Genomic DNA, 25,863 nt, shown 5'->3' on the forward strand with positions numbered 1-25,863 from the left:
GGGCCTTATCCTGCGCGCGCTGGTAAGAGGCTGGGCCAAGGCGGCTGGCGGCTCCCTGACGTAGGACTCGCGTCAAGAAAAAGAGGAGCCGCCCACAAAGCGCTGCGCGGAAGTGCGAGGCGAGGGAGGGGGAGGGGACAGTGGGGGGCGGGGACAGTGGGGGCGTGGCCGAGGAGGGCGGGGCTGAGGAGAAGGGACTCGGGAGTTAGGATCCCGGAGTGGGCGGGCCTAGAGGGGGCGGACCCTAGAGGGGCGGGGCCGAGGCGGTGGCCCTGGCGGCCATGATGAGGCCCCGCCTTTCCCTTACGGCTGCTGCTCCTCTTCCCTACCCGGCCCGAGGTAAGACTAGGTCTGGACAGAGGCCCGGATGTCCGCGGCCCGTCTGGGTCTCGTGCTGCCCGGGTGACACGGCGGGGCCCGGTCGGGGCGCACGCTGAGGCCTGCGGCGAGTCGCGATCGCGAAGAACGCGGCCCCGGGCCCAGAGCGAGACGAGCCGTGGCAGGAGGGAGGGGCGCTGAGCCGAGGACTTTGTCCCGAGGCTCGTCGCCTCTTCCCGAATCCCTTTTCCTCACTGAGCTTCCAAGAATATGTAACCCGGGGCGTTCGGGCGTGCGGTCTCTGAGGGCATCTGCCGGTTTATCAAGTACCCCACTACGTTTGCGTAGCTGTTCCTGAGTCAGGTGGATGGGTACCTCGCTCATGGAGGAAACAGACCCCAAAGCGTTCGCAGCCTCCACGGGCGCCTGGGTCAGGGGGCCGGGCACCTGGGGACCCCGCTTCTCCGCACACGCTTGCGAGCACTTTGGAAGGCTGATCGTATTTGTAAATGCGCTGTCAGTTGTGTAGGGGTCTGGCGGTCCTCTGTGACTGGGTCGTCAGGGCGATGGCATTTGCGCGGACCTTGGAGCGCATTCGAGGTTGCAGGAATAATAATAGCTAACGTTTGTGTGCGTATCATGGCCAGCAGTGTTCGAAGTACGTGAATTAACTCAATCCCGGGAACAACCCTATCAAACTGATCCTATTAATATCCTTACTTTACAGATGGGGAAATGAGGCATAGAAAGATGACGTAGTTTGCCCGAAGTCACTACCACTACCAAAGAACTACCGTGTATAGTACGTGGTGAAGCCAGAATTTGAACCTGGAGGGTCTGGCTACACAGCCTGCTCTAAAACCATTGTACCATGGCACCCAGTAGAAACATGCAGGCTATGCTAGAATTATACATAATTGAGTTTGACTAAATTAAGATAACAGAAAACAAGGCCAGAAAAATACTGTGGGACCATTGAAGACAATTTTGACAGCTAAGTTAAGGTGCTTGGAGTTCATGGATGCTATGTTTTTCCCCAGGGTGGATTAAAAATTCATGTATGGGCGAGCCATGTGAATTTTTATGAAGGAAAAGCGATTATGTATATAGTACAGTTAATAATGTGACCAAAGTATATATGGAGTTCTGTTCATCCTTTTTGTCAGTTCATAGTTTCAATTTTGTGAAGTTTTAATGGCATCAAGCTTTTAAAAAATTGCATAATTATTGACACTATCTTCCATTTCAATGACTTATTAGTTTTCAACTACTTCCCTGACAGCAGAGTGGGATTAGTTCTGGACACCTGTAGCAGCACCCTGGAAGTGGGCAAGCATTTTTCATCTGCTAGTTAATGTGGGCAAGCTAACCATGTTTTAAAATTGACAATGTGCTTAACACTACTGAACTATACACTTAAAAATGGTTAAGACAGTAAAGTTTATGTTACGTGTTTTTTAATCACAATTTTTAAAATAAAATAAAAATAAATTTAAATGACTAATATTTCCAAGTAGACCATGTTAGGCCTGAAGATGTGTCGTGTATAGGGATCCATTGAACAGTAAGTTAAATGGATTAAAGCCCTAGGCCTCCATGCAGGATTGATTTTAGTGAGTCACACAAGAAGGAAACAAAGTAGGAAGGAAAATTTAATTTCTTGTGTATAATTAGGATGGTGGCAGTGGGAATTCAGAGACGGGGTAACTTTAAGATATTTCAGATGTAGGTTGGGCAAGACAGGCATAGATGAAAAGAGAAGCAAAAAAAGGAATAGAAACACTTGGTTTGAAGGTAGGAGACAGAAGCTTAACTTTAGATGTGTTGAGTTTTACTAGCCTGTGGCACATCCTGTGAGAAGGGTCCAGCAAGAAATTTAAATTCTGGCACCAATGCCTGAGAACGATTGAATCAAGAGAGGCAGATTTATATTGTTTCAACGAAAAAATAGAGCGGAAACTTAGGGAATGGAATCCTGTTTTTTCACTGAGGAGAGAATTTGAACAAAGAAGTGATGGTCAGCAGTTCCATAATCGGGTGATGTTGGGAAGACCTGTGTAGGTGATTGAGAGCCAGTGGGGTGGGACACATTGCAGATGGAGAAATGGATCAAAGTCCACGAGAGAATGAGAACAAAAACCCAGGTAGAGATAGATAGAAACCTTTTGAGGTTCATGGGAAGAAGGAAAGAATGGGTGAAATACAAAGAACACAGATTGCTGGAGATAAATAACACTTAACTTCAATCAGTAAAGGGAAGAAAAGTAAGATTTGACAGTTTAGCCTTTTGGGGGAATCGATGCTTTGTGAATAAAGATGACTTTAATACTTTTTACCTCATTGGCTTTCCATGTACCATGCATTGAGAGAAACTTTGTTCTCTGAAGAATATTGATGTACATTTTCATTGACTTTCTAGGAAGACTGGCACTGTGAATTTTTTTTTGCCTTTGTTTTTGGTTTTTCTTGGGGGAGGGTGTTTTTTATTATTCTATTCTACTATGTAACTTCGTTTCTCCCCCAAAATCTGTTCTAGAACTGAAATGAAACGTGTCAGACAGATGACACATTTGGTGTCATTTGATGCACACTACTACGTACATTTCTATTTATTTGTTTGTTTATTTCTGTGTATCAGTAACTTCACCATCATTCATAAGCCCAGTCAGTTTTCTCACCAGTTCATCCTTTCTAGCCAGTCAGCCCAGTAGTCCTTAAGCCCTCATCTCTTCCCTTTTTTATCCTCACCACATTACACGTTTAACCTACAACTCTTAGCTGATGAGTCTAGGCTTCTTTTTATCTTTCTCTACTTTTCTAGTCTCCACTCCTGTTTTCTTCACTCTCAGCAGTTGACTGTATCTCGTACTTTCAAATTACAATCTAAAACCTTTTCTATTTATTTAAAAGAAAAAAAAAAACTGTCTTCATAGCACTCTTATTCCAGGAGAAGTTTTTAACCAAACACAAGGCCTTGTGGCAAAATAGGTGTTAAGGTACTTAGATTATGGGCCGAGGTAAAGCGATGGTGCTGTTCCATCAGCTGCCCTTTTGACACTGCCATACCCAGAGTAGGTAGTCATCTACCTAACAAGAGGAAAATGCCTCTGTTGAGAATGTGTAGTGTACTATACATGTCTGTATAACCTTTGTTGTGAAAAGTATGTCCCATTTATACACCATTTGATCTTTTTTTCAGGATCATCTACCCTTTGGTGCAGATAAAAAAGCAAGTAGCAATTGGACAGGTACCTTAAAAGTTTTATTTTTATGCATTACTTTGGAAGTTGAATGAAAAATCTAGTAACTTGGTTTAAAATATGCTATTTCTCACATAGAAAAATTTTAGTGAAAAACGTAATCACCTAGTATATCATTTCATATATCATAGTATATCATATCTAGTTCTTAGCTTATGTCTTATTTTTTATTGAGCCTAACTTTCTTAATTGACAATTGAAGATAGTTTCTAAAATGGGTAGTTAGGGGGAAGAAAAACTTTAAAAGCTTTGATTTTATTTTTATTAATTCATTCTACCAATTTAAAAAACAGTATTTTAACTTTGTTTTCTCTGGCCCAATGGAAAGTGTTTGATTTTGAATTTTAACTAAGAACATTCAAAGAGCAGAAGAAATAGACTAGTTACGGATTACCAAAATAGATGAATAACAAAGTATAAAAACAATAGAGGTAAAGAATAAGCTAATTTAAAAAACTTTCACATAATTGGTAGTTAGAAGTTAAAAATGTATTCATTAATTCAACAAATAATTATTAGGTACCTCTCACATACTAGATATATGCTCAGTGTACCATGTTTTGGGAAAGTAGACATAGTCCTTGCTAGATCTAAAAAAACAGGATTTCCTTTAAGAATAATTCAGGTAAATTTTTTTCCTTAGTCTCATGTGTATATATTTAAAAAGTATACATTTGTCTCTGTTAATTCATTATTTAAGATAGTGTCATAAACAAGAATAGCTGAAGTTAATATTCAATAATTAATAACATTTTGTGGGCAGTTTGTTTAAAAATTGGTCTTTTAAAGGTTAAAAGCATAAACCTGTGAATAGAAGGTAATTCTACCTCTGTGTATAATTGTAATACCCTAATGCTATAAAATTCGTCAATCTTTTCTGAAAAAAAATTTTTTATGAGTATTTAAAAACCCTCTCAGGAGGCAGAAAAGCATAGCAGGAGAGTAGGGGCTCTGATGTCAGACTTTCTGGTTCACATCCCAGGTTTCCAATGCAAAACTCAGTATTTGGATTTATTGAGGAGATTACTTAAACGTAGAATTGAAACTAATCTTATTTAGAATTTTGCAAAGACGTTTCCAAAATAAGCTTTCTAAGATTATTGCTACATATCTTTTTAGAGTAACCTTAACACCACAACTGATCAGCGTACAGTAGAACATTTCACTGAGAAGACCACCAGAGAGGCAATACCTGTTCCTGGTATCTGAGGATTTTTTATTTAGTGTGTATGATTTAGTGATTGGTAATAAGGAGGGGAAGGGAATCCTTCCTCGAGAGATACAAATCAGAATCAGTCTGGTTTCTCTTTGCTCAACAGGTATTTACCATAAAGATGGTGTTCCAGTTTTTTTGCTATTTATTATTAAAAATTAATAATGTGTGGTATTTTAACATTTAAGTTTAAAATTATTTATGAAAACTTTAAAGATGTGTTGGAGAGAAAAGAAGTACTAAACTTAAAAATTTCCCCATGACAAACTGTACTTTTAATTCACTCAGGACAGGCTTTTGTTTTACTTGCTGGTTTGTTTTGAAAGGAGAAATGTTGATCTGAAAATTGTATATCACTTTCTCTGAAACACTCTCCTAGGATGAGTAATTTGATCTGTTCAACATGTAGGAAAGTGCCTGTGACACTGTGTTTAGTAAATGTTACCTGTTATTATTATCAAAATCATTATTGTTATACCATTTTCCTCCCATTTTAATATCAACTATAATGTCATACCATTGCCTCCTTTGTTACAGTTAACAGGTAAACTATTAACAACTTTTAATCTTCTAAGCTAAAGTTAATAACTTATTTATATTCTGCCTCTTTCTGCAAAGAATTTGGGAAAAAGTAAAAAGGAAAGGGACTTCCCTGGCAGTCCAGTGGTTAAGACTCTGTGCATCCATTGTAGGGGGGCATGGGTTTGATCCCTCATCGGGGAACTAAGATCCCACATGCCATGCGGCACAGCCAAAAAATTAAATAAAAATAAAAAGAATTTGGGGCAGTCCACAGTCATACAGACAAAAAAGCTTATTAATAAATTAGTAATGACATTCCAAAGTACTAAAGTTTCCTAAAGTGAGTACCAAGTGTTAAGTGTATGTATCAAAATTAGTCAGTTTCATAATATTATTTATGAGTGGAAATTAGCATGTGAAAAAAATTCAGGGTGGCAGACAGTTGCATGTTTAGATAATTTATCCCAAAAACAGTTAGCTTTGTTTGAAATTTTTTAGGAACTGATTCTCTAGAAATTAATGAGGTTAATCTTCACTAATAGGAGAAGAATGGCTTTGAAACAGATTTCCAGCAACAAGTGCTTTGGGGGATTGCAGAAAGTTTTTGAACATGACAGGTAACTACTAAGAAGATACAATTTTAGGTATCTCTAATTCTGCTTCCGTCTATTTGATTCTTTAAATAAGCCCATGAAAGATCACTGTTGCATGAATTACTGTTTACCTGTAGAAAATACCTGTGATTTTTATCAGCTTTATCTTATCTAGTTTTGATATTGGTGATGGTAATAAACTCTTAGTGATAAAAAGCAAATTAAGGATGTGATGCATTGCAGTGCCCATGAACAAACATGTAGTTTAAGAGCTTTAGAATTCATTTTTTATAAAAGCTGATTTATTATTTCATATATCTCTTTAGAAACAATTTTTCTTTTAATAATTTTGTGATACATTGAGGATGTTACATTTATTCTTTTAATTCAGCCTGCTCAGAATGACTGTGTACCATGCACAGCACAGGCTCAGTTTGATTAGTATCAATAGATCAGTATGCTAAATTGGCCTCATTCTTTCTTTAAGGGCGATGGTATATTCTTTAAATGTTGGTGGAATCACTTATTTTGGACATTAAATCACTTATTTTATGTTTCTGTCTTGACTGATGTGGAGCAACTGATTTTTTGTGCGTGTATGACTGTTAAAATTACAGTGTTGAACTGAAATGCAAAATGAAATTTGCTGTCTATTTACCACCAAAGGCAGAAAATGGAAAATGCCCTGCACTATATTGGCTGTCTGGTAAGTGTTATGCATTTGAGTTTTATAAAGGAGTTTCTTTTTCTTTAATCTTTACTTATTGGTGTGCTTTCTGAACCATTTATAAAAGACTTTAGGAGCCTGTCATAGTCTACTCTTACTTTATCCTGAGAATAATTTCAGACCTACTGAATTACATTTATTATACTTCTTTTTCAATTAGACCAAGTAATTCAGCAGAGAATATAAAGTTCTAGACTCAGTGACAAGAGCTTAGAAAAGTTATTTACTTTGTACCTACTCAAGCATTTCTTAGAGACTTTACCACTCAAATAGAACAGTATTAGGTAAAACCAGGACACCTGTGATATGCTAATTAGAAACCACAGCCAAGTAACTTCTTACAGTGTTCTCTGAAATATTTTAATTGGACTCACCTTCTCTGGGTACAATCTGGAACATCACAAAAGAATACTAATGCTTCTTAATCAGAGGTGAATGTTAAAGATTCTTGAATGGATTGTGAGAGAATAATTTTGAACCTCTGTGCTAACTTTTCTTTCACAAGATGTTGGCACTCATCTTTAGAAGCAGACATTATAAGAGACTCGTAGAAACCAAATTATGTCATAACATTCTATTTTTGTTTCTTTAAAATTGCTTCTTATAACTTTGATTTAAATCCTCCCTCATGTATGTTTCCTCAAAGATATGCCCCAAATACCAGTCTTTAAAAATGAGAATATTTCATTTTAAAAGGTAAAAATTAAGTGCCTACCTAGTTTTTTTTTTAACATCTTTATTGGAGTATAATTGCTTTACAATGGTGTGTTTCTGCTGTATCACAAAGTGAATCAGCTATATGGATACATATATCCCCATATCCCCTCCCTCTTGCGTCTCCCTCCCAACCTCCCTATCCCACCCCTCTAGGTGGTCACAAAGCACTGAGCTGATCTCCCTGTGCTATGTGGCTGCTTCCCACTAGCTATCTATTTTACATTTGGTAGAGTATACATGTCCATGCCACTCTCTCACTTCGTCCCAGCTTACCCTTCCCCCTCCCCATGTCCTCAGGTCCACTCTCTATGTCTGCATCTTTATTCCTGTCCTGCCCCTAGGTTCTTCAGAACCATTCTTTTTTTTTTTTTTTTTTTTTAGATTCCATATATATGTGTTAACATACAGTATTTGTTTTTCTCTTTCTGACTTACTTCACTGTGTATGACAGACTCTAGGTCCATCCACCTCACTACAAATAACTCAATTTCATTTCTTTTTATGGCTGAGTAATACTCCATCGTATATATGTGCCACATCTTCTTTATCCATTCATCCAATGATGGACACTTAGGTTGCTTCCATGTCCTGGCTATTGTAAATAGTGCTGCAGTGAACATTGTGGTACATGACTCTTTATGAATTATGGTTTTCTCAGGGTATATGCCCAGTAGTGGGATTGCTGGGTCGTATGGTAGTTCTATTTGTAGTTTTTTGAGGAACCTCCATACTGTGCCATAGTGGCTGTATCAATTTACATTCCCACCAACAGTGCAAGAGGGTTCCCTTTTCTCCACACCTCTCCAGCATTTGTTTGTAGACTTTCTGATGTGCCTATCTAGTTTTAACTCAACATCTAATTTCTTTGATTGGAAAAAGCAAACCAATTTTGCTAGAAGAGCAGGGTATTGCCAAAAGCAACAACAAATTACATGTTTGTTTTAGAAACATACTATTCTGTAGCTAAAGATGCTCTTAGAAATCATGTAACCTGTAGAATAGGAAACTATTCTATAGTACCAGGGAAATTATATATTACCCAGGATCACATAAAAGAGTGAACAAGTTTTCTGATTCATGGTCCAAAGCTGTATTCATTCTTTTCTCCTGTTCTTTTTACCTTTTGTTTCTGGTGAGAGCTACTGCAGTCATATCTCTTGTTAAAAGAATACATACCATTAGCGTTGTAATAACATTTGTTTTATGCACCATATTGCCATTCTACAGTTTGAATAATTCTAAATTCCCAAACACACCTGGTCCAAAGGATTTCTGTAATTGAAATTTTAGTGAGTGACTTTCAAAGGACAGCTATGGGAGCATTTAACCTAAGACAGTTCTTGGATTAATACCGTTACATATTTTATGAGAAGGGAAACTTCAGTGTCTTTTTCAGCATTATTTCTTAAACAAACAAAAAACTTTTTAATAAGTCAGCTTGTTTTCCTGTGTTATAAGAAGATTAAAGCTTATAAACCGTTCACAGTTCACAGCATATCATGAGATAACAATATTTTTGATCTTTAGGTTTAACTTGCACAGAACAAAATTTTATATCAAAATCTGGTTATCATCAAGCTGCCTCGGAACATGGCCTCGTCGTCATTGCTCCAGATACCAGCCCTCGTAAGTGTTCTTGTTCCAAAGGTCCTTTGTAAAAATATAAATCTTTAAGACTTAAGTTATAATAATGCATGATTCATTTCATATTTTTGCTATTTATTAATCTTTCAAGCAACATCGTGACTCTAAAATACCATGCTGTACATTTTCCTCACTGAATTTTACTCATAATGTCACTCTTATGAGAGGGAACAGTTTTGCTATTCCCATTTTACAGATTAAGACACTAAGGCACTTTAAAACAGAGACTGAGCAACTCAATTAATAATGTATCATATTGGCACTAGTGCCAAAATAACCTACAATGCATAGGAAATAATTTTTTTTATTCCTTGGGTAAACTGCCTTGTCACGTGGTAATTATCTTTTCTCATTTCTGTTAGTCATCAAATAGTCGTACAGTTAAACAAGTATTAGTTTTAATATAAATGATTATAATGTTTACATTAGAGAAATGAGAATATCAAATATTTGAGAATTCAATCCATCAGATAGTTGAAACTTGTTTTGGGACCCTAGAAGAGTCAGGAAATGGAATTTAAATGGTAGCTAAAACTATCTGGAAGTTGAATGGCTGGCCTTGGAAGTAATGCATCTCCTTTCACAATCCATATTATGTAAAAGTAAGACGTGTCACAGGAAATGTAACAAAATGTTTAATTCAGAAGAGCATCAAAAATATAAAATGCCTTGGAATAAACTTTTAAAGTATGAAGATTTATTTTTTAAAAAAACATAAAATTTCCTAACTGTTGTAAGTGGAAGAATGTCAGGTTCCTGGATGGGTAGACTGACTATTATGAAGAGGTCACTTCCATCAAATTACATATCACTATAATTTTATTCAGAATCCCAGTGGTTGGCTTTTTAACTGTATGCAAGGATATAAAATAAAACGTAATTAGTTAAAATAGAATATAAGAAAATCCCATTGGGGGATGGGTAAATAGGGGAAACGTGATGGAATGATTCCAAAGTACATAAGGAGACACCTTCAGTTCAAAATAGTGAATTGAGCACAAGCATTTGTTTCCCCTTCCCTTCTAAGATCACAGTGGTACAGAGAAGTAAAGAAGTGTTGGTAATGAGGAGGGTCATCAGAGAAGGAATCTTAACACATTTCTGAAAGATAAAAAGAGAGTATAAGCCCTTTGATAGGTAAAACAGAGTGAGGAAAGATGTTCAGAATACATAGGAGGGAGCTTCATCAGTGAAGAAAGCCAGTGAATACCCCAGCCTGGAGGGCCATTCCCTCTCTTGCCTCATTGGCTAGAACTAGTCACATGACCGCACGCAAGGGGGCAAGGAAGTATGTGCCCCAAAACGCAGAGAGCCCACAATACTTGGTGAACAGCTCTAATGCAAGTGAAATTTCAGGTTCATTTTAAAGTGTGTTATTAAACATGGGCCATTACTACAGAGTAGATGAAACCACAAGATTTTTCCTTAATAGGTGGCTGCAATATTAACGGAGAAGATGAGACCTGGGACTTTGGCACTGGTGCTGGATTTTATGTGGATGCTACTGAAGATCCTTGGAAAACTAACTACAGAATGTACTCGTATGTAACGGAGGAGGTAATTTAATTTACAGTGTAATTATTAATTGATGACTGCCAAAAGTTTGATTTTGGACACAAAGTCCTTCCAGTCCCGAGAACTTTAGGGTATGGTATTGTTGAATCTATTTGGTACATATTTATTAATTATCTTGGTAAAAATTCCGAAGTTTACAAGTACTATAGTCCTATTTTCTGCAATTTAAATGAACACTAAGTACAATTTTCAAGAGTTTAATAATTATATTGATACCTGTATACACTACCCAGGTTATACAAAGAAAATAGTATATGCAAAAACTGTGTCTTCTGGCAGCTGGTTCATCCAGACATATTTCATAGTGATTAAAATCAAAAAGGATAAGTGGTAAAGCATTGCTTCTATTAATAATATTTGTGTGCAGTTTATGCATTTTTCCGATTTTAATTGTTAATGTGCACATCATAGAAACTCAGAAACGATAATATAAAATTTTAATCACCATAATTCTGTCACCCCAAACAACAACTATATTTTCGTATATTCCAGACTTTTTTTTATGACTAGTTTTCATGTAATAGTAAAAATTTTTATCTTGTTCTTTTTTTAGTTGTATGAAGTAAATATTTTCTAATATTCTGATCTATTTGTAACATAATTTTAATAATTGTATAATATTCTGTCATATGCTGTGATTTACTTTTTTCTAATGGAGGCTACTTATATATATTACATATATTTTTTTACCATAATACGTATTACTGCATTGATTATCTTTGTTTATAATTTTTTACCCATAAGGACTTTTCCCTTAGAAGAGATTCCAGGAAGTGAAATTATTAAATGTTTACAACATTTTAAAGTTTCTTTCTGCATTATCTTCTTAAAGTCGCTTTCTAAGGAAGATGTAACGTATATTCTCCAGTGATATATTAATGATTATTGTCTATCTGACTTTTTTTTTTTAATCTTTACTAGTGTAAACCATTTTAAGACTGAATTTGGAAGTATTGATTATTTTAGATGACTTTGAAAAAGTCTAAACTTATTTCTGTCATATCTCTTGTCCCACTATTAAATTCTGTCTAGCTTCCACAACTCATAAATACCAATTTTCCAGTGGATCCCCAAAGGATGTCTATTTTTGGCCACTCCATGGGAGGCCATGGAGCTCTGATTTGTGCTTTGAAGAATCCTGAAAAATACAAAGTAAGATTACCTGAGCTTCTAGTGACAGATATTTCTCTTGAATAGTATAATATTAGGAACTTTCAAAGATTGAAATTAAGATACTGTTGTTTTAGTATTGGGACTAAACTTTTCTAGTCTTGGGAATTTCAAGGGGTTTGTGGGAAAAGAGTATTAAATTTGACCACACAATACATGCTACAGAATCAGACGTATAGGAATTTTATCCCAGTGGTTTCTCATTGGTCTGTTAGAGGTATTATAAAGCAATTTTCATTGCTTCTATTCAAACTATAGTTTTCTAGGCTTTTTTTCCCTAAAAGTTATTATTGATTAATGTTATTGTGACAGTATGTTATTTACTTTTACCGGGAATATTCTTGTAAAGTTGACTTTGATTTTCCACTGTTTTAAGTGGAAAAAATGAGTAGAAACGCTGAACATAAACTTTCATTTGTGCCTTATTTAATGAAAATGTAGCTCTTTTAATAGAACACACAAAGGATATGGTCTCTTGGAGAGGCATATAATCTAAGCCCATAATATAGCAAAAGGAAAATTGTTCACAGGGATTTTCATGGCAAGTCAGAGTTCTTAAGCCAGTTGTAAATACCTGTTCATATTCAATTTAGCAAAATATAACTTGTTTTTAATTTTTTTGTTTGTTTGTTTCTGAAGTCTGTGTCAGCATTTGCTCCAATTTGCAACCCAGCGCTCTGTCCTTGGGGCAAAAAAGCCTTTAGTGGATATTTGGGAACAGATCAAAGTAAATGGGAGGTAGGTCCTGGATGGCGGTCTTCATACTCATTCTTAAGTTTTCAAATTTGTTAAAAAGCTACACACTACAGACGTTATATTCTTAACTTACTCAAGTTAAGGATTCAGAGCAAAAAATAATTAACTAAAGTGTATACATATAACAATGACAACAACAGAGAACAATATTTCAATTGCATTGAATTATGGCAGATATTCTGTGGCTACATTTTTTTTCTGCTAATGATTAATTTATGTGTTTATTTTCTAAATTAACGTTACAAAAAATACCCCATGTTACTAAATTTAGACTTACCTCATATTAACTGTGTGCTTAATTGTATGATAAGAACCACGAGGCCTGGCTTTTCATTTTGTGTATCTGTTTCAAAGTCTAGCATCTCTCAGATTTGGATTTTAAATTCTAGACTTAAAAGCTTTTAAAAATAGATATTGTGTATGTAATATACATTTATGAGAATATTTCCACCAGTAAGATTGCTTTTTCAAGCATAGGAGCAGATGCTTCTAAATGAAAGTAAAAATGGTAAAAATGGCCCTTTTTTCCTGAGACTGATTTGCCCTTGTGCAGAAATGGGCTATTTGAAAACTCCACCAAGAGTTTGAATATTTTGCAGGTGAACTCATCATCATGTACATGTTAGCAAGCAGAAAATCGTCAAGTGGGAAAAAAAACTTTTTTGTCTTATTGTTGTTTATTCAAAGTCATTTACACATGGACCCCTATTTTATTTAAGATTGGTCATTGAAATTCTGACAAATTGGAAGGTTAATCTTTTAGTCATTAGAGTTTTGTTTTGCTTAGGCTTAGATTTTTATTATATTGGAAGAATGCTGAAAATTATTACTATTAGTTACTTTGGGGACAGTGCATTGACAGTGCTTGTGCTTCAGTGTTTTGAGTCCTCACCATGTGCAGAGTTTGTGTGGGGTTTTGAGATCTTATGTCAAGAGGGTGATGACCCTTTCCTGTCCACAGGGGCCTTATGGTCTAACAGAAGTTTTAAGTAAAAGACCAACTGATTGGGAGAAGTAGGGGAGAGGTACCCTATAAAGGAATCTGTATCATTTTTCTCCAAATGGCAGTAGATTTTACTATTTTAATTATGCAGTGTTTAGACTATCACTTAATTTACTCTTGGAATAAGGAGGCCATGCAGAATTATGAAATAGTGGAACTTAAACTAGTTGGACTTTATAGGTGTCCTTCCACTCTCTCCTTTTAAGATTAAAGAAAGCAAGTCTTAAAAAGCATGCTACTTTAGAAGGGGAAATCTTTTGGTTTTTGTGTGTCTTGATCAATGCATAAAAGTTGTCATTAGTGAATATACATGAATAATCAATATTTAAAGATGGATGGTAAAATAGAAAATTGTAACTAGCAGCAGCTCCTCACATAATAAATTTGAGTTGTTGATATGATTCAGATTGTTCAAATCAAGTCTTCCTGAAAGTTCCTGGAGATAGTAGACATTTGGTGCCGTTCAGCAGATAGCAAAAGAGAGATTTATGTCTGGAATTAGTCCAAAAAAGGGACAGGGCTTCCCTGGTGGCGCAGTGGTTGAGAGTCCGCCTGCCAAAGCAGGGGACACAGGTTCGTGCCCCGGTCCGGGAAGATCCCACATGCCGCGGAGCGGCTGGGCCCGGGAGCCACGGCCGCTGAGCCTGCGCGTCCGGAGCCTGCGCGTCCGGGAGCCTGTGCTCCGCAACGGGAGAGGCCGCAACGGTGAGAGGCCCGCGTACTGCAAAAAAAGACCAAAAAAAGGGACAAAAAATAGACTATTTATTTGAAATAGAGAATATTTGGAAATAGAAAAAGATAATGGAGTTAGAAGAAATAGTCAATTTGTAAAAGGATTTACAAAGAAAACAAATTGGTTTTCTTGGAGTTGAGAGGTGATTAAACCTTAAAGGTTTGGAAGGAAAAAGGCTATATGCTATGAAGAATACTTGAGATATAGAATTCTTGCCGTTGGTCTAGGACTGGTTGAAAGTAGGGAAGAAGCTGTAATTGAGGATAGAATTCTGAAGGCCTGTAAATAAAAACCAGACAAGCCAACTTAAAAGCATATTTTCAATTTAATCAGCCTTAGAGCTGAAATGACTTTAAATTTCTATTCAGTTCTAGTATAGGGTATTCTGCAGAATAGCTCTCTGGGCACTTTCAAGTTTATTTTTCATTATTTCTCCCCTTTTTATAGGCTTATGATGCTACCCATCTTGTGAAGGCCTGCCCAGGTACTCAGCTGGATATACTAATTGATCAAGGAAAAGATGACCAGTTCCTTTCAGATGGACAGCTACTACCTGATAACTTCATAGCTGCCTGTACAGAAAAGAAAATCCCTGTTGTTTTCAGATTACAAGAGGCAAGTACCAGGAAACCTTAGCTTGTTCTAAATTAACTATAAAAAAACAAGATTCCGTAGTACTTTCTTAATTTTATTTGAATTTTATTTAATGTTATTTAATTTTATTTTATTTAATTTTATTTGAAAAGCTACCTCTAGTAAGGTATTTTTTAATTATAATAAGACATTTAAAGTGAAAGCCTTCCTATTAAGTTAATGATATCTAAGACCAAATTCCATAGAAATAGGAAAGCTTTTGACAGTGAAAAGTATTTACAATTTTCTGTCCCACTGTAAAATCAGTAAATAACACAAATTTAACACTTGAATAGTACTTAATTGTCAACATTATCAGGTATATCTTTCTTGACACATGCAGCTATTGTTGCAGTAAAATAAAAGGACAAGCTTCCACCTTCATTACTCTTCACTTTATGTACACATCTTAGCCTCAGAAGCTGTGTATTATTTGTCTCTCTCTCACACACACACACACACACACACACGCACGCACTTTATATTGTTTGAGTTAGATGCTAATCTATTTGTTGTGCTACTTGCTAGTTGTTTAAGAATAATTACTGAATTTCAATTGGTTCGCAAATTTTCCTTGACTAAAATACTTTTGACTGTTCACTACTCACCTAACTCTATGCTAATACAGCTATAATTAAAGAAATTCTACCTTTATTTTTTTAATTATGTATTCATAAGCTTCAGAACATAATAAAAACAAAATTTTTATTTCACGATGAAAAGTAAACACTGAAAATTATACATGGTTGTGATTTTTAAAAACATTTTTATTCATGTTTAAGGGTAATATGTCAGGCACATTGATCTAAAACATATACTTATAATGATAAGTGTTCAAATAAATCTATATCAATGTGTAATGTGGTATATTTCAGTTTACAAAAATGTTTTCACAGCATTAGCTCATTTTAGCCTTATACGACCAGATGAGAGACCATTCCTAGCCTATCCACCTGTTTGGGTTTTTTTCAACTTTTTTTTTTGTTGTGATAAAATACCACAATACCACATAAAATTTACCACCTTAACTATTTTTAAGTGAACACTTCAGTGGTATTAAATACATTCATAATGTCATACAGCTATCACCACCATTCATCTCCACGATTCTTTTCATCTTGTAAAATTGAAACTCTGTTCCCATTAAATACCAACTCCCCATTTCTCCCTGCCCCCAGCCCTTGGCAACTACCATGTTACTTTCTGTCTCTCTTACTACTCTGAGGATCTCATATAAGTGGAATCATATAGTATTTGTCTTTTTGTGACTAGCTTATTTCACTTAGCATAGTCCTCTTAAGGTTCATCCGTGTATCACGTGTCAGAATTTCCTTCCTTTTCAAGGCTCTTCATTGTATGCATATACCAAATTTTGCTTATCCGTTCGTCTGTCAGTGGACCACTTAGGTTGCTTCCATGTCTTAGCTATTATGAATAATGCTGTTATAAACATGGGTGTACAGGTATCTCTCAGGATTCGGCTTTTAATTCTTTCGGTTATATACCCAGAAGTGGGATTGCTGGGTCATATGGTAGTTCTATTCTTAGTTGTTTGAGGGACCTCCCTACTGTCCTCCAGAGCGGCTGCAACACTTTGCAGTCCCACCAGCAGTGCACAAGGGTTCCAGTTTCTGCACCTCCTCCCCAACACGTCTTTTCTCTTCTTTTTTTTTTTTTTCCTGGATAGTAGCCATCCCGGTGGCTATGAGGTGGTAACGTGGTTTTGATTTCTAATGATTACTGATGTTGAGCATCTTTTCGTGCTTATTGGCCATTTGTATATCTTTTGAGAAATGTCTATTCCAGTCCTTTGCCCATTTTTTCATTGGGTTGCTTTTTGTATTGAATGCTATTTGTATTGAGTTTTATGAGTTCTTTATGTATTCTGGATGCTAATCCCTTATCAGAAATTATTTGCAGATATTTTTCTTCCATTCTGTGGGTTACCTTCTTACTCTGTTGATGTTGTATTTTGGTGCACAAAATATTTTAATGTTCACGAAGTCCAATTTGACTATGTTTTATTTTGTTGCATGTCCCTTTGGTGTCGTATCCAAGAAACCACTGCCAAGTCCATTGTCATGAAGCTTTTGTTCTATGGTTTCTTCTAAGAGTTTTATAGTTAGTTTTATAGCTTAAGGACCTACATTTAGTCCTTAATCCAATTTGAGTTAATTTTTGTATATGGTGTTAGGTAAGGATTCAAATTCATTGTTTTGCATGTGGATTCCAGCATCATTTGTTGAAAAAACTATCCTTTCACCATTGAATGGCTTAACACTCTTGTCAAAAATCATCTGACCATATATTCCAGGGTTTATTTATGGGCTCTCTATTCTATTCCATTGGTCTATATGTCTGTCTTTATACCAGTTACCATACTTTTTGATTACTGTAGTTTTGTAGAAAATTTTGAAATCTGGAAGCATGAGTTCTCAGGTTTTTTTCTTCTTTTTCCAAGATTGTTTTGGCTATTTGGGCTCCCTTGAGATTCCACTTGAATTTTAGGATGGTTTTTTCTGTTGCTGCAAAAATTGCCTTTGGAATTTTGATAGGGATTGCATTGAATCTATAGATTGCTTTGGGTAGTCTTGACACCTTAACAGACCATGAACATGGGATGTGTTTCCATTTATTGTGTCTTCTTTAATTTCTTTCAGCAGTGATTTATTCATTGTACAAGTAGCTCATCTTCTTGGTTAATTCCTAAGTATTGTATTCTTTCTGATGCTGTTGTAAATGGAGTTGTTTTCATAATTTTCTTTTCAGTTGTTCATTTTTAGAATATAGAAATGCAACTGATTTTTGTGTTTGACTTTTTTTTTTTTTTTTTTTTTTGCGGTATGCGGGCCTCTCACTGTTGTGGCCTCCCCCGTTGCGGAGCACAGGCTCCGGACGCGCAGGCTCCGGACGCGCAGGCTCAGCGGCCATGGCTCACGGGCCCAGCCGCCCCGCGGCATATGGGATCCTCCCAGACCGGGGCACGAACCCGTATCCCCTCCATCGGCAGGCGGACTCTCAACCACTTGCGCCACCAGGGAGGCCCTGTGTTTGACTTTTTATCCTGCTACTTTTGCTGGATTATTAGCTCTAACAGTTCAGGGTTTTCTACATACAAGATCATATTATTTATGGACAGAGATAATTTTACCTCTTCCTTTCCAATTTGGATGCCTTTATTTCTTTTTCTTGCAAATTGCTCTGGCTAGAACTGCCAGTACTATGTTGAATAGAAGTGATAAAAGTGGGCATCCTGTCTTATTCCTGATCTTAGAGGAAAAGCTTTCAGTATTTTACCATTAAGTATGACAATTGCTATGGGTTTTCATACATGACTCCTGGCCATCTGTTTTACAGATGAGGAGACAAGCTCAGAAAAGTAACCTACTTACCTAAGGTCACACAGCTAGTTTATGGTGGAACCAGGCCTGGAAGCAAGGTCGTCTGATTGCAAATACTATCCTCCTTTCATCTGTCTAACCATTCCACAGCAAGGCAAAGCAGTACTGCTGCAGAGCCAAGGGATGGAATTAGAGCTAACCTAAGGGGAAGCTGTGCATAACCTGCTGCTTGTCTAACTCATGCAGCAGACCTTAGCAATCTCCCTGATGTCCTTTTAATCTCCTTGATATTTTTTTTTTTTTTTCTTTTTGCGGTATGTGGGCCTCTCACTGTTGTGGCCTCTCCCGTTGTGGAGCACAGGCTCCGGATGCGCAGGCCCAGAGGCCATGGCTCACGGGCCCAGCCGCTCCGCGGCATATGGGATCCTCCCAGATCGGGGCACGAACCCGTATCCCCTGCATCGGCAGGCGGACTCTTAACCACTGCGCCACCAGGGAGGCCCTCTCCTTGATATTTTTAACATGTAAACAATACATACATCATGTGGGAAAATATGTCCAAAACCAATACATTATGTATACCTTGTTTGCGGGTATCCATCATATAGAAATAGATTTGTTTAGCTTAATTTGAACATTTATCATCAGAACTACATGTTTTAGATCAATAATCAACCTTGAGAAATTTGATTGTAAATATAATAGTATGCTTAACTCTGTTAACTATTGCTCTAAGTGATGTCACAAAGCATGTTTTTTCCAAATGACGTTAACTTCTTGGCTCTAGTGGTGTTGTTGCCTCTTCTGCTTCCCTTGTGTCTGTGCCAGGAAATTTAATTGTTACCACCAACAACCAAGTTTCAGCCTGCCAACAAAGACTGAAAAATCTCTAGAGTTTGTTATAAAAACAACAGAGTTACAACACTGATGTAATTCTTGGGGGGAGAAAATAAATCAACTTATTTCTAAAATGACTAAATCCCAAGCAACTGAAAAACATAGTGGTCTGTACTTAATGAAGAGTCAGTACAAAGCATTCAATTCTTTAAAAAAAAAAAAAAGTGAGAAAGTATTGAAATCATCAGTCACAGTTTTTAGCTCAGGCACAATTTTCTATTCACTTTCCTTCCAGCATGGACAGGTTAAAAGTGAACTACATAGTCTGAAGCAGATTATGTTTAGGTTTGTTGTAATTGAATGAGCAACTGAATGGACATACCTGGGCACTGGCTCCAGGGAAGCAACTTTTCAGATTTTCAAGCCAACTTCTGTTGACTTCAGATTACCTCAGGTCTGAGGGCACTTGATTATAAGTACAGTTTATCTGTATTTCTTTATGAAGTGGAAGCTGTGAAGGATTAAATAAGCTGAAAATAATAGTGGGTAATATAAATAAGTGATCTAGGGAGGAAAAAAAATTATTGCAATCATGTACATGGTTTACCCAACTTCATTCATTTTCCTCTTTTTAATGGTGTTAAATGCTCACAATCTACATTTGTATCAACTGTCAAAAAAAATTGAGGGGGAAGTGTAGTCCATAGGGATATTAATTTGGTTTTTATTATACTTCGTAATTTTTTCTTTTTCTATTTTCACTTCAGTGAATCTAAATTGAAAATGCACAAGGTAGCAGAATTCTGATAGCTAATATACACAGATCAAGTCTTAGTCTGAAGAGGAAAGGCCTAGTATGTCTTATTATCAGTTATTGAAGTAATATAGTGAGGAAACATTTTCAGTTTCAGACCTAATGGAAACTTCCAGAAACCAACATTGAAGAAAGGCTATAGTACCTTCTCAAGTCTCAGGCCCTTTTTGAAGATTCAGAGGTTGTTTTGGCCTCTGTGCCTGCCTGTTAGAGAAGAGTACGAACATGGCACAGAATTCTAGAAGTGCAGGGCTCTCTCACTCATCTGTATCCCCATGCTTAGCACAATTACCTGGCACATAAACTCTCAGGAAGTGCTTATTGAATAAACAAATGAGCAGCTTTCAGCCATCTTCTTCTTTGTACTCTGAAGAGACTTCATAACTCGGGAATTCATATCTGAGCTTTGCTAATTGGGTCTGGAAAATATGTAGGAAAATACTGCCTGTTAGAATAAATGTTCATCATAGCCGCTGAAGCACTGCTTCTTATTTTGAGAATTGAGCAAAGAATAAAAGAATGAGTTCGTTTATTTTTATACTCTAAGAGAGTTTTGCTACCAAAGACTTTTCCATTTCAAGTGTCAGGTAGAAGAGGAAAGGAAGGCCCTTTCAAGTGTCACTAAATGAACGTAGTCACACAAGCTGCTTAACATACAAACCAATTCAAAGAATTTGATGAAGGGAGGTACCCCCATTTAATAATATTGACCAGCAGAACTTGAAACTAATCAAGAATGACACAGTCAGCTCTAATTATATAAATGTATCTACCAGAATGGCAGTAATTCAAATGTATTCTCTTGCCTTTATGTTGACATTTAAAAAAATCTTTCTTGGTCCCTCATGATAGGCATTTTCTATTTTCTCATGAAGGTAGACCTTCAGTTAAATATCATTATGGAAGGACATTTGCTTTGTATTTTAGGTGAAATATACTGTTATCTTGCAATACACCCCTGAGAGCTCAAAATTGTCACTTTGGTTTACTCTGGGACTTCTCTAATAAAATAATAATAAATAATAACAATAATAATGGTGGCTACCCACTATGTGCCTGAAACTGCAACACACTGAACATATGTGCAGCTAAACATGAAAATACAGCATAGTCAGTCACGTTAGCATTTTTGTTAACAAGTGTTTCGAGGCATCTACACCTGTTTTCAGTCAGATCCATCTTATCATCTGTGAAAAATGGCAGGTACTTGGTACTATATTTCACAGGTTTTATGGCCTGAAAATCATGGGCATATTTAGCCTCTTAACAACTCAAGAATTCCGTGGTGGAAAATGCTTTTCTTTAACTTTCTTTATGTAAGAAACTGTCCTTCAGCTCTAAATTTAACTAATTTAACTGGGACTGGTCTGATCATTGAGAGATGTGAAACCAAATAATTCCAAGGCTCAGCCTTAATTTTGACAACATTCCTGTCAGATTCACTTCCACAGTTTGGGCACTGAAAATAGAAGACATTGCTTTTAAGTTACTTTGATGATTTTAAACTAGAACTCTTTTTTAACTGCTGTTCCCAAGATATGCACTGCATACCTCTGCCAAGTAAGAGGTAGAGAACATTTACTGATTCATCAAAACCTTAGGGACTTTACCTTGTTCCCTGAAACCCAGGTGATATTTTTATTAGGTTTTTTTTTTGTTTCTTAAGTGCTTAGAAAAATTCCTTTTTCCTCCCATCAGAGACCATTCGCTCGATCTTAGACTTTCATCTTTCTCAGATTATTCTATTTTGTATTTTAACTGTGTTTTGGCAAGGTAAGGGCTGTCCCCCAGATTATCTGTTTTTTAACACTCTTTGATTCTTCCCACCCTATTTTCCTTTTCTTTTTCCTTTGAGAGCTACTTATTTTGTACTCAGAGGACACTCCAAGAAAGGACTGCCTCTCTATTTACCACTGATTACCTATCAAGGATTTTATTTGACCAGATAGAAATCTGTTTCACCTCAACTACTTCACACATTTTCTCTCTGCTTCATGGTAGTTTTCAAAAGTTTACTGACTTTTTACCCAGTTTGATTTATTGCTGAGGGATGTCAGAGTGTAATGAATTATTCCTTTTTCCTCAGATAAAGATACAATATGCTTTTACCGTGCAGGAGGTCGAATTCTTAATGTGATTTATGATGGCTGTGTTTAACTTCCCAGTGATAGGGCATTTGGGCATTCTTCATGTTCTTTCTCTGTATTGTTTATGTGTGCTTATTTTGTATCTTAACATTCCCTTATTGATGGTGGTGCATTGCTTTTGTGAGTTGAAACTTTTTTCAACTATTCTTTTTTCAGCGAAAATGTTGAAGTACAAGTGTAATAAGCTTTACTTTGATTATAAACCTTCCACATGTTGTGATAGTTTGATTATTTATAAGCAAATTAAGTGACATGCAAGATAGATTTAATGTCCCTAATATCGATTTTTCTGAATAGTAGATAAATGTCTTATCTCTATTTTGCCTTCTAGGGTTATGATCATAGCTACTACTTCATTGCAACCTTTATTACCGATCACATCAGACATCATGCAAAGTACCTGAATGCTTGAAAAACTTCGGATAAGAGAATCTCTTCAGGATGATAAAATTGTAATAAACAGACTGGCAAGGAAAAAAGATTTTAAAACATGGATTTTGTAGTGCTAAAAATGCTTCACTCTATAGTTGAATCACCCTCTGAATAAATACATCAAACCTGCTTCTGATTTAAAAAGTTACTTTACCAGTGTTCACATGGGAAATATTTAATACTTCACAGTTTTCTTGAGGTAATTTGGAAACCATTGTTGTGTTGACCTCAGGACACAATATGAATATAATCCCATTGAAATCATGAAATGCTAACTCTGGAACAGAGAGTTTAAAGGTAGTTTAGCCTAAACTCCTCACCTTTCCAGACTTTAAGCCTCCGAAGGTGTGGACTGTCTTCTTCCTGTTCATTGTTACACACCTAGTGTCTAGCAACCACTTGGCTTCTAGTAGTCATGGAATTGAATAACTATTTGTTAGTTGTTGAATAAGCAAGTAGGGTCAGAATTCCCCATCATTACACAGTTATTTGTGGGAGAACTAAGATTAGAAGTCATATTTCTGGAGCCCAATCAATGATATTTCTTTTCTTACCTGTTGAGTCAAATAGATTTGTGGACATTGGTTTATGGACCTCTCTCAAGAGACAGGAATTAAATACTAGATTCAATCTGAAATTAGATAAGGAAACTTGTTTCATATGTTACTGTAGAAGATATTTTCCTTTAGTTACATGCAGAAATTTAGCTTGATGAGCTCATCAAGAACTTGTAAATACCAAAGTGTGTTCCTTAAAAACTTAAGGATGTTTGGGAGTGGTGTAATGACCAGGGATTGAACCTGGGACCTCTGAAGTGAAAGCACCGTGTCCTAATCACTGGACCGCCAGGGAAGTCCCCTGGTTGTTTTAAAAGAAATATATTTTTCTGTTAAAAGAGTACGAAAGTTATACATTTTAAACATTCAATAAGAATGTGTGTTACTTGGTAATTGAGGAAGACATCAGGTTCTTAAAGTTATAAAATAAGTACTATGTAAATGTGAATTAGACAGTACTAAAATTTTTTAATTCGTACTATTTAAATTATCAGTAGTCAAGGGACTTCCCTGGTGGTCCAGTGGTTAAGACTCTGCGCTCCCAATACAGGGGAACCAGGTTCCATCCCTGGTCAGGGAACTAGAGCCCATGTGCCACAACTAAAAGATCCCGGACGTGGCAACGAAGATCCCGCATGCTGCAACTAAGACCAAATAAATAAATATTAAAAAATAAAAATAAATATTAGTCAAGATTGAGCCCTACAGTGAGCTACACAAGAGCGGCCAAATAAATAAACATTAAACAATAAAAATAAATATCAGTAGTCAAGATTGAGCCCTACGGTGAGCTACACACAAAATGGTTCTAAGTCTAAACAAGAAATTTTTTTTAATTCACAAAGTTTTTGCACGTTGTTGGTAATTCCTTTGTAAAGAAAAATAGTTGTGTGATCCTATGGTCTTTGTATTAGTTGAGGATTTAACCAAAGGAACAGAACTAGTAGTAGATATGTACGTTAAGAGATTTTTTACAGGGACTTGCCTTATGTGATTGTAAGGGCTGGCTAAGCAAGTCCAAAATCCAAAAGACAGGCCATCGGGAAGGGAAGTTCAAGAGCAGGATGAGACTCCGTGGGCCAGGCCGAAGCTGTTGTCCACAGGTGGAGCTTCTTCTCTCAGCCTCATTCAGTCTTGCTTTTAAGCCCTTCTAACAGTAAGGCCCACCAGATTATCCAGGATAATCTTCCTTATTTAAATTCAGTTGATTAGGGACTTTGATCATATCTGCAAAATCCCTTCATAGTAACACCTAGATTAGTGATTAATTGAATAACTGGGAACTATTACCTTGCCAAGTTGGCGCACCATTATAAGAAAAGAGTTGCTTTGCCTTTTTGCAGGGTACATGCAGAAACATTTAAATACTCAGTAAATAATTGCTAACATATAGCCAATGATAACTAATAAAGACAAAAGCCTTCAGTTACAATACAGAATTGACCATTGAGGATATATAGGGAGCCAATTAATTTTAACTTGCTTTTATGTGCCACAAATACTGACCTGGGGAGGTATGAATTCTCATATATACCTGTAAGATGTTTCCCCCACCAGAAAAAATTCTCAAAGTCTCTCACATAATAAGGAACCATCTCAATGACTTTATAATAAACAACAAATAACCTACAAATGAACTAATACCAGTTTTGTTTGCTTCCAAAAGTCACCTGACAGAATCAGATACATAAGGAGGCAAAGGAATTGACAGATTTCCTGGATCACAATAAATGTAAAACCCTCATTAAGATCCCCTTAAGAAACAATACGATACAGTAAAGCCACCATTACTAGTAGCGGCAAGCCATGAAGTGGGTGGAGGTGCTTACAATATAGGTATCTGAAAGAACTTGTATCTAGAATATATAAAGAACTCCATAAATTCATTTTTAAAAAGATAAACCAACAGAAAAATGGGCAAAAGATTCAATTAGGTACTTAACAAAATAGGACGTAAGTATGACTAATAAATACATGAAGATGTGCTTAACTTCATAAGATCAGGGAAATGCAAACAAAAAATGCCACTACAAACCTACCTGAATGGCTAAAGTGAAGACAACAGAAATCCCAAGTGTTGGCCTGGCTGTATGATGACCTGCTAATGGGAGTGTACAGGCAGGGTTTGCTGAGATCAAACATATGGCCCTTCCTGATGATTCCACCTGAGGTTTAACCAACAGAAACGTGTACGTAAAACCTACATGAGAATGTTCAGAGCAACACTGCTCCTAATAGCCCAAATCTGGAAACAACCCAAATGCCCATCTACAAGAGAATGGGTAAAATCAGAGTATTCATACAGTGGAGGAGTCCACATTAATGAACACAGTAAAACTAGATGCAGCAACACGGAGGACATCTCAAACACAATCTTGAGTGGAAGAATCAAATACAAAATATAAACTGTATAAATCATTTTGTATCATTTCATATAAGGATCCAAGCCAGGCAAAACTCATCCATGATGTTAGAAGTCAGGATGGGGTTATGGATAGCAGGGGGAGGGGTGGCCCCTAGGCAGAGGTGATTAGAGAGTCACATGCAAGGTCCTTTAGGGGACTAGTGACGCTCTCTTCATCTAGGTACTTGTTGCATGGGTGTGTTCACTTTGAAAATTCATCAAGCCATATACTTAAGATTTATACACTTTTTCATATGTGTTATACTTTAGAGAAGTTTATGTTAAAAATCTATTAAGTAGTCAAGATGTGGAGATCATAGATATACTACTGCATGAAGAAGAAAAAATTCCTGACGTTATATCAGGATGCTTATTTGAGAGGATACAATTTCCAGTGGCCACATCATTTATAGATTCAAGTAATGTTGTATCTCACTTAGAAACCACCTAGATGTGAAGGTGATGCA

General features: G+C 36.5%; 1 protein-coding gene across 4 annotated transcripts; it reads left to right on the top strand.

The window, feature by feature from the left end:
- Positions 1–251: 251 nt before the first annotated feature.
- Positions 252–22,564, top strand: ESD (esterase D). 4 transcript variants are annotated; one of them, XM_060079707.1, is made up of 11 exons: positions 252–339; positions 3,518–3,566; positions 4,698–4,779; positions 5,856–5,930; positions 6,524–6,612; positions 8,878–8,976; positions 10,427–10,551; positions 11,602–11,721; positions 12,379–12,477; positions 14,679–14,846; positions 22,335–22,564. In XM_060079707.1, the coding sequence occupies exons 4-11, from the start codon at positions 5,863–5,865 to the stop codon at positions 22,413–22,415; spliced, it is 849 nt and encodes a 282-aa protein (XP_059935690.1). In that variant the 5' UTR covers positions 252–339; positions 3,518–3,566; positions 4,698–4,779; positions 5,856–5,862; the 3' UTR covers positions 22,416–22,564. The 4 variants fall into 4 exon arrangements, with proteins under 4 accessions (XP_059935690.1, XP_059935688.1, XP_059935691.1 ...); XM_060079708.1 differs by lacking the exon at positions 252–339 and adding an exon at positions 1,046–1,322; XM_060079705.1 differs by lacking the exon at positions 4,698–4,779.
- Positions 22,565–25,863: the final 3,299 nt, after the last annotated feature.

The sequence above is a fragment of the Mesoplodon densirostris genome, chromosome 17, assembly GCF_025265405.1.
Source record: "Mesoplodon densirostris isolate mMesDen1 chromosome 17, mMesDen1 primary haplotype, whole genome shotgun sequence".
Classification (NCBI taxonomy): Eukaryota; Metazoa; Chordata; class Mammalia; order Artiodactyla; family Ziphiidae; genus Mesoplodon; species Mesoplodon densirostris.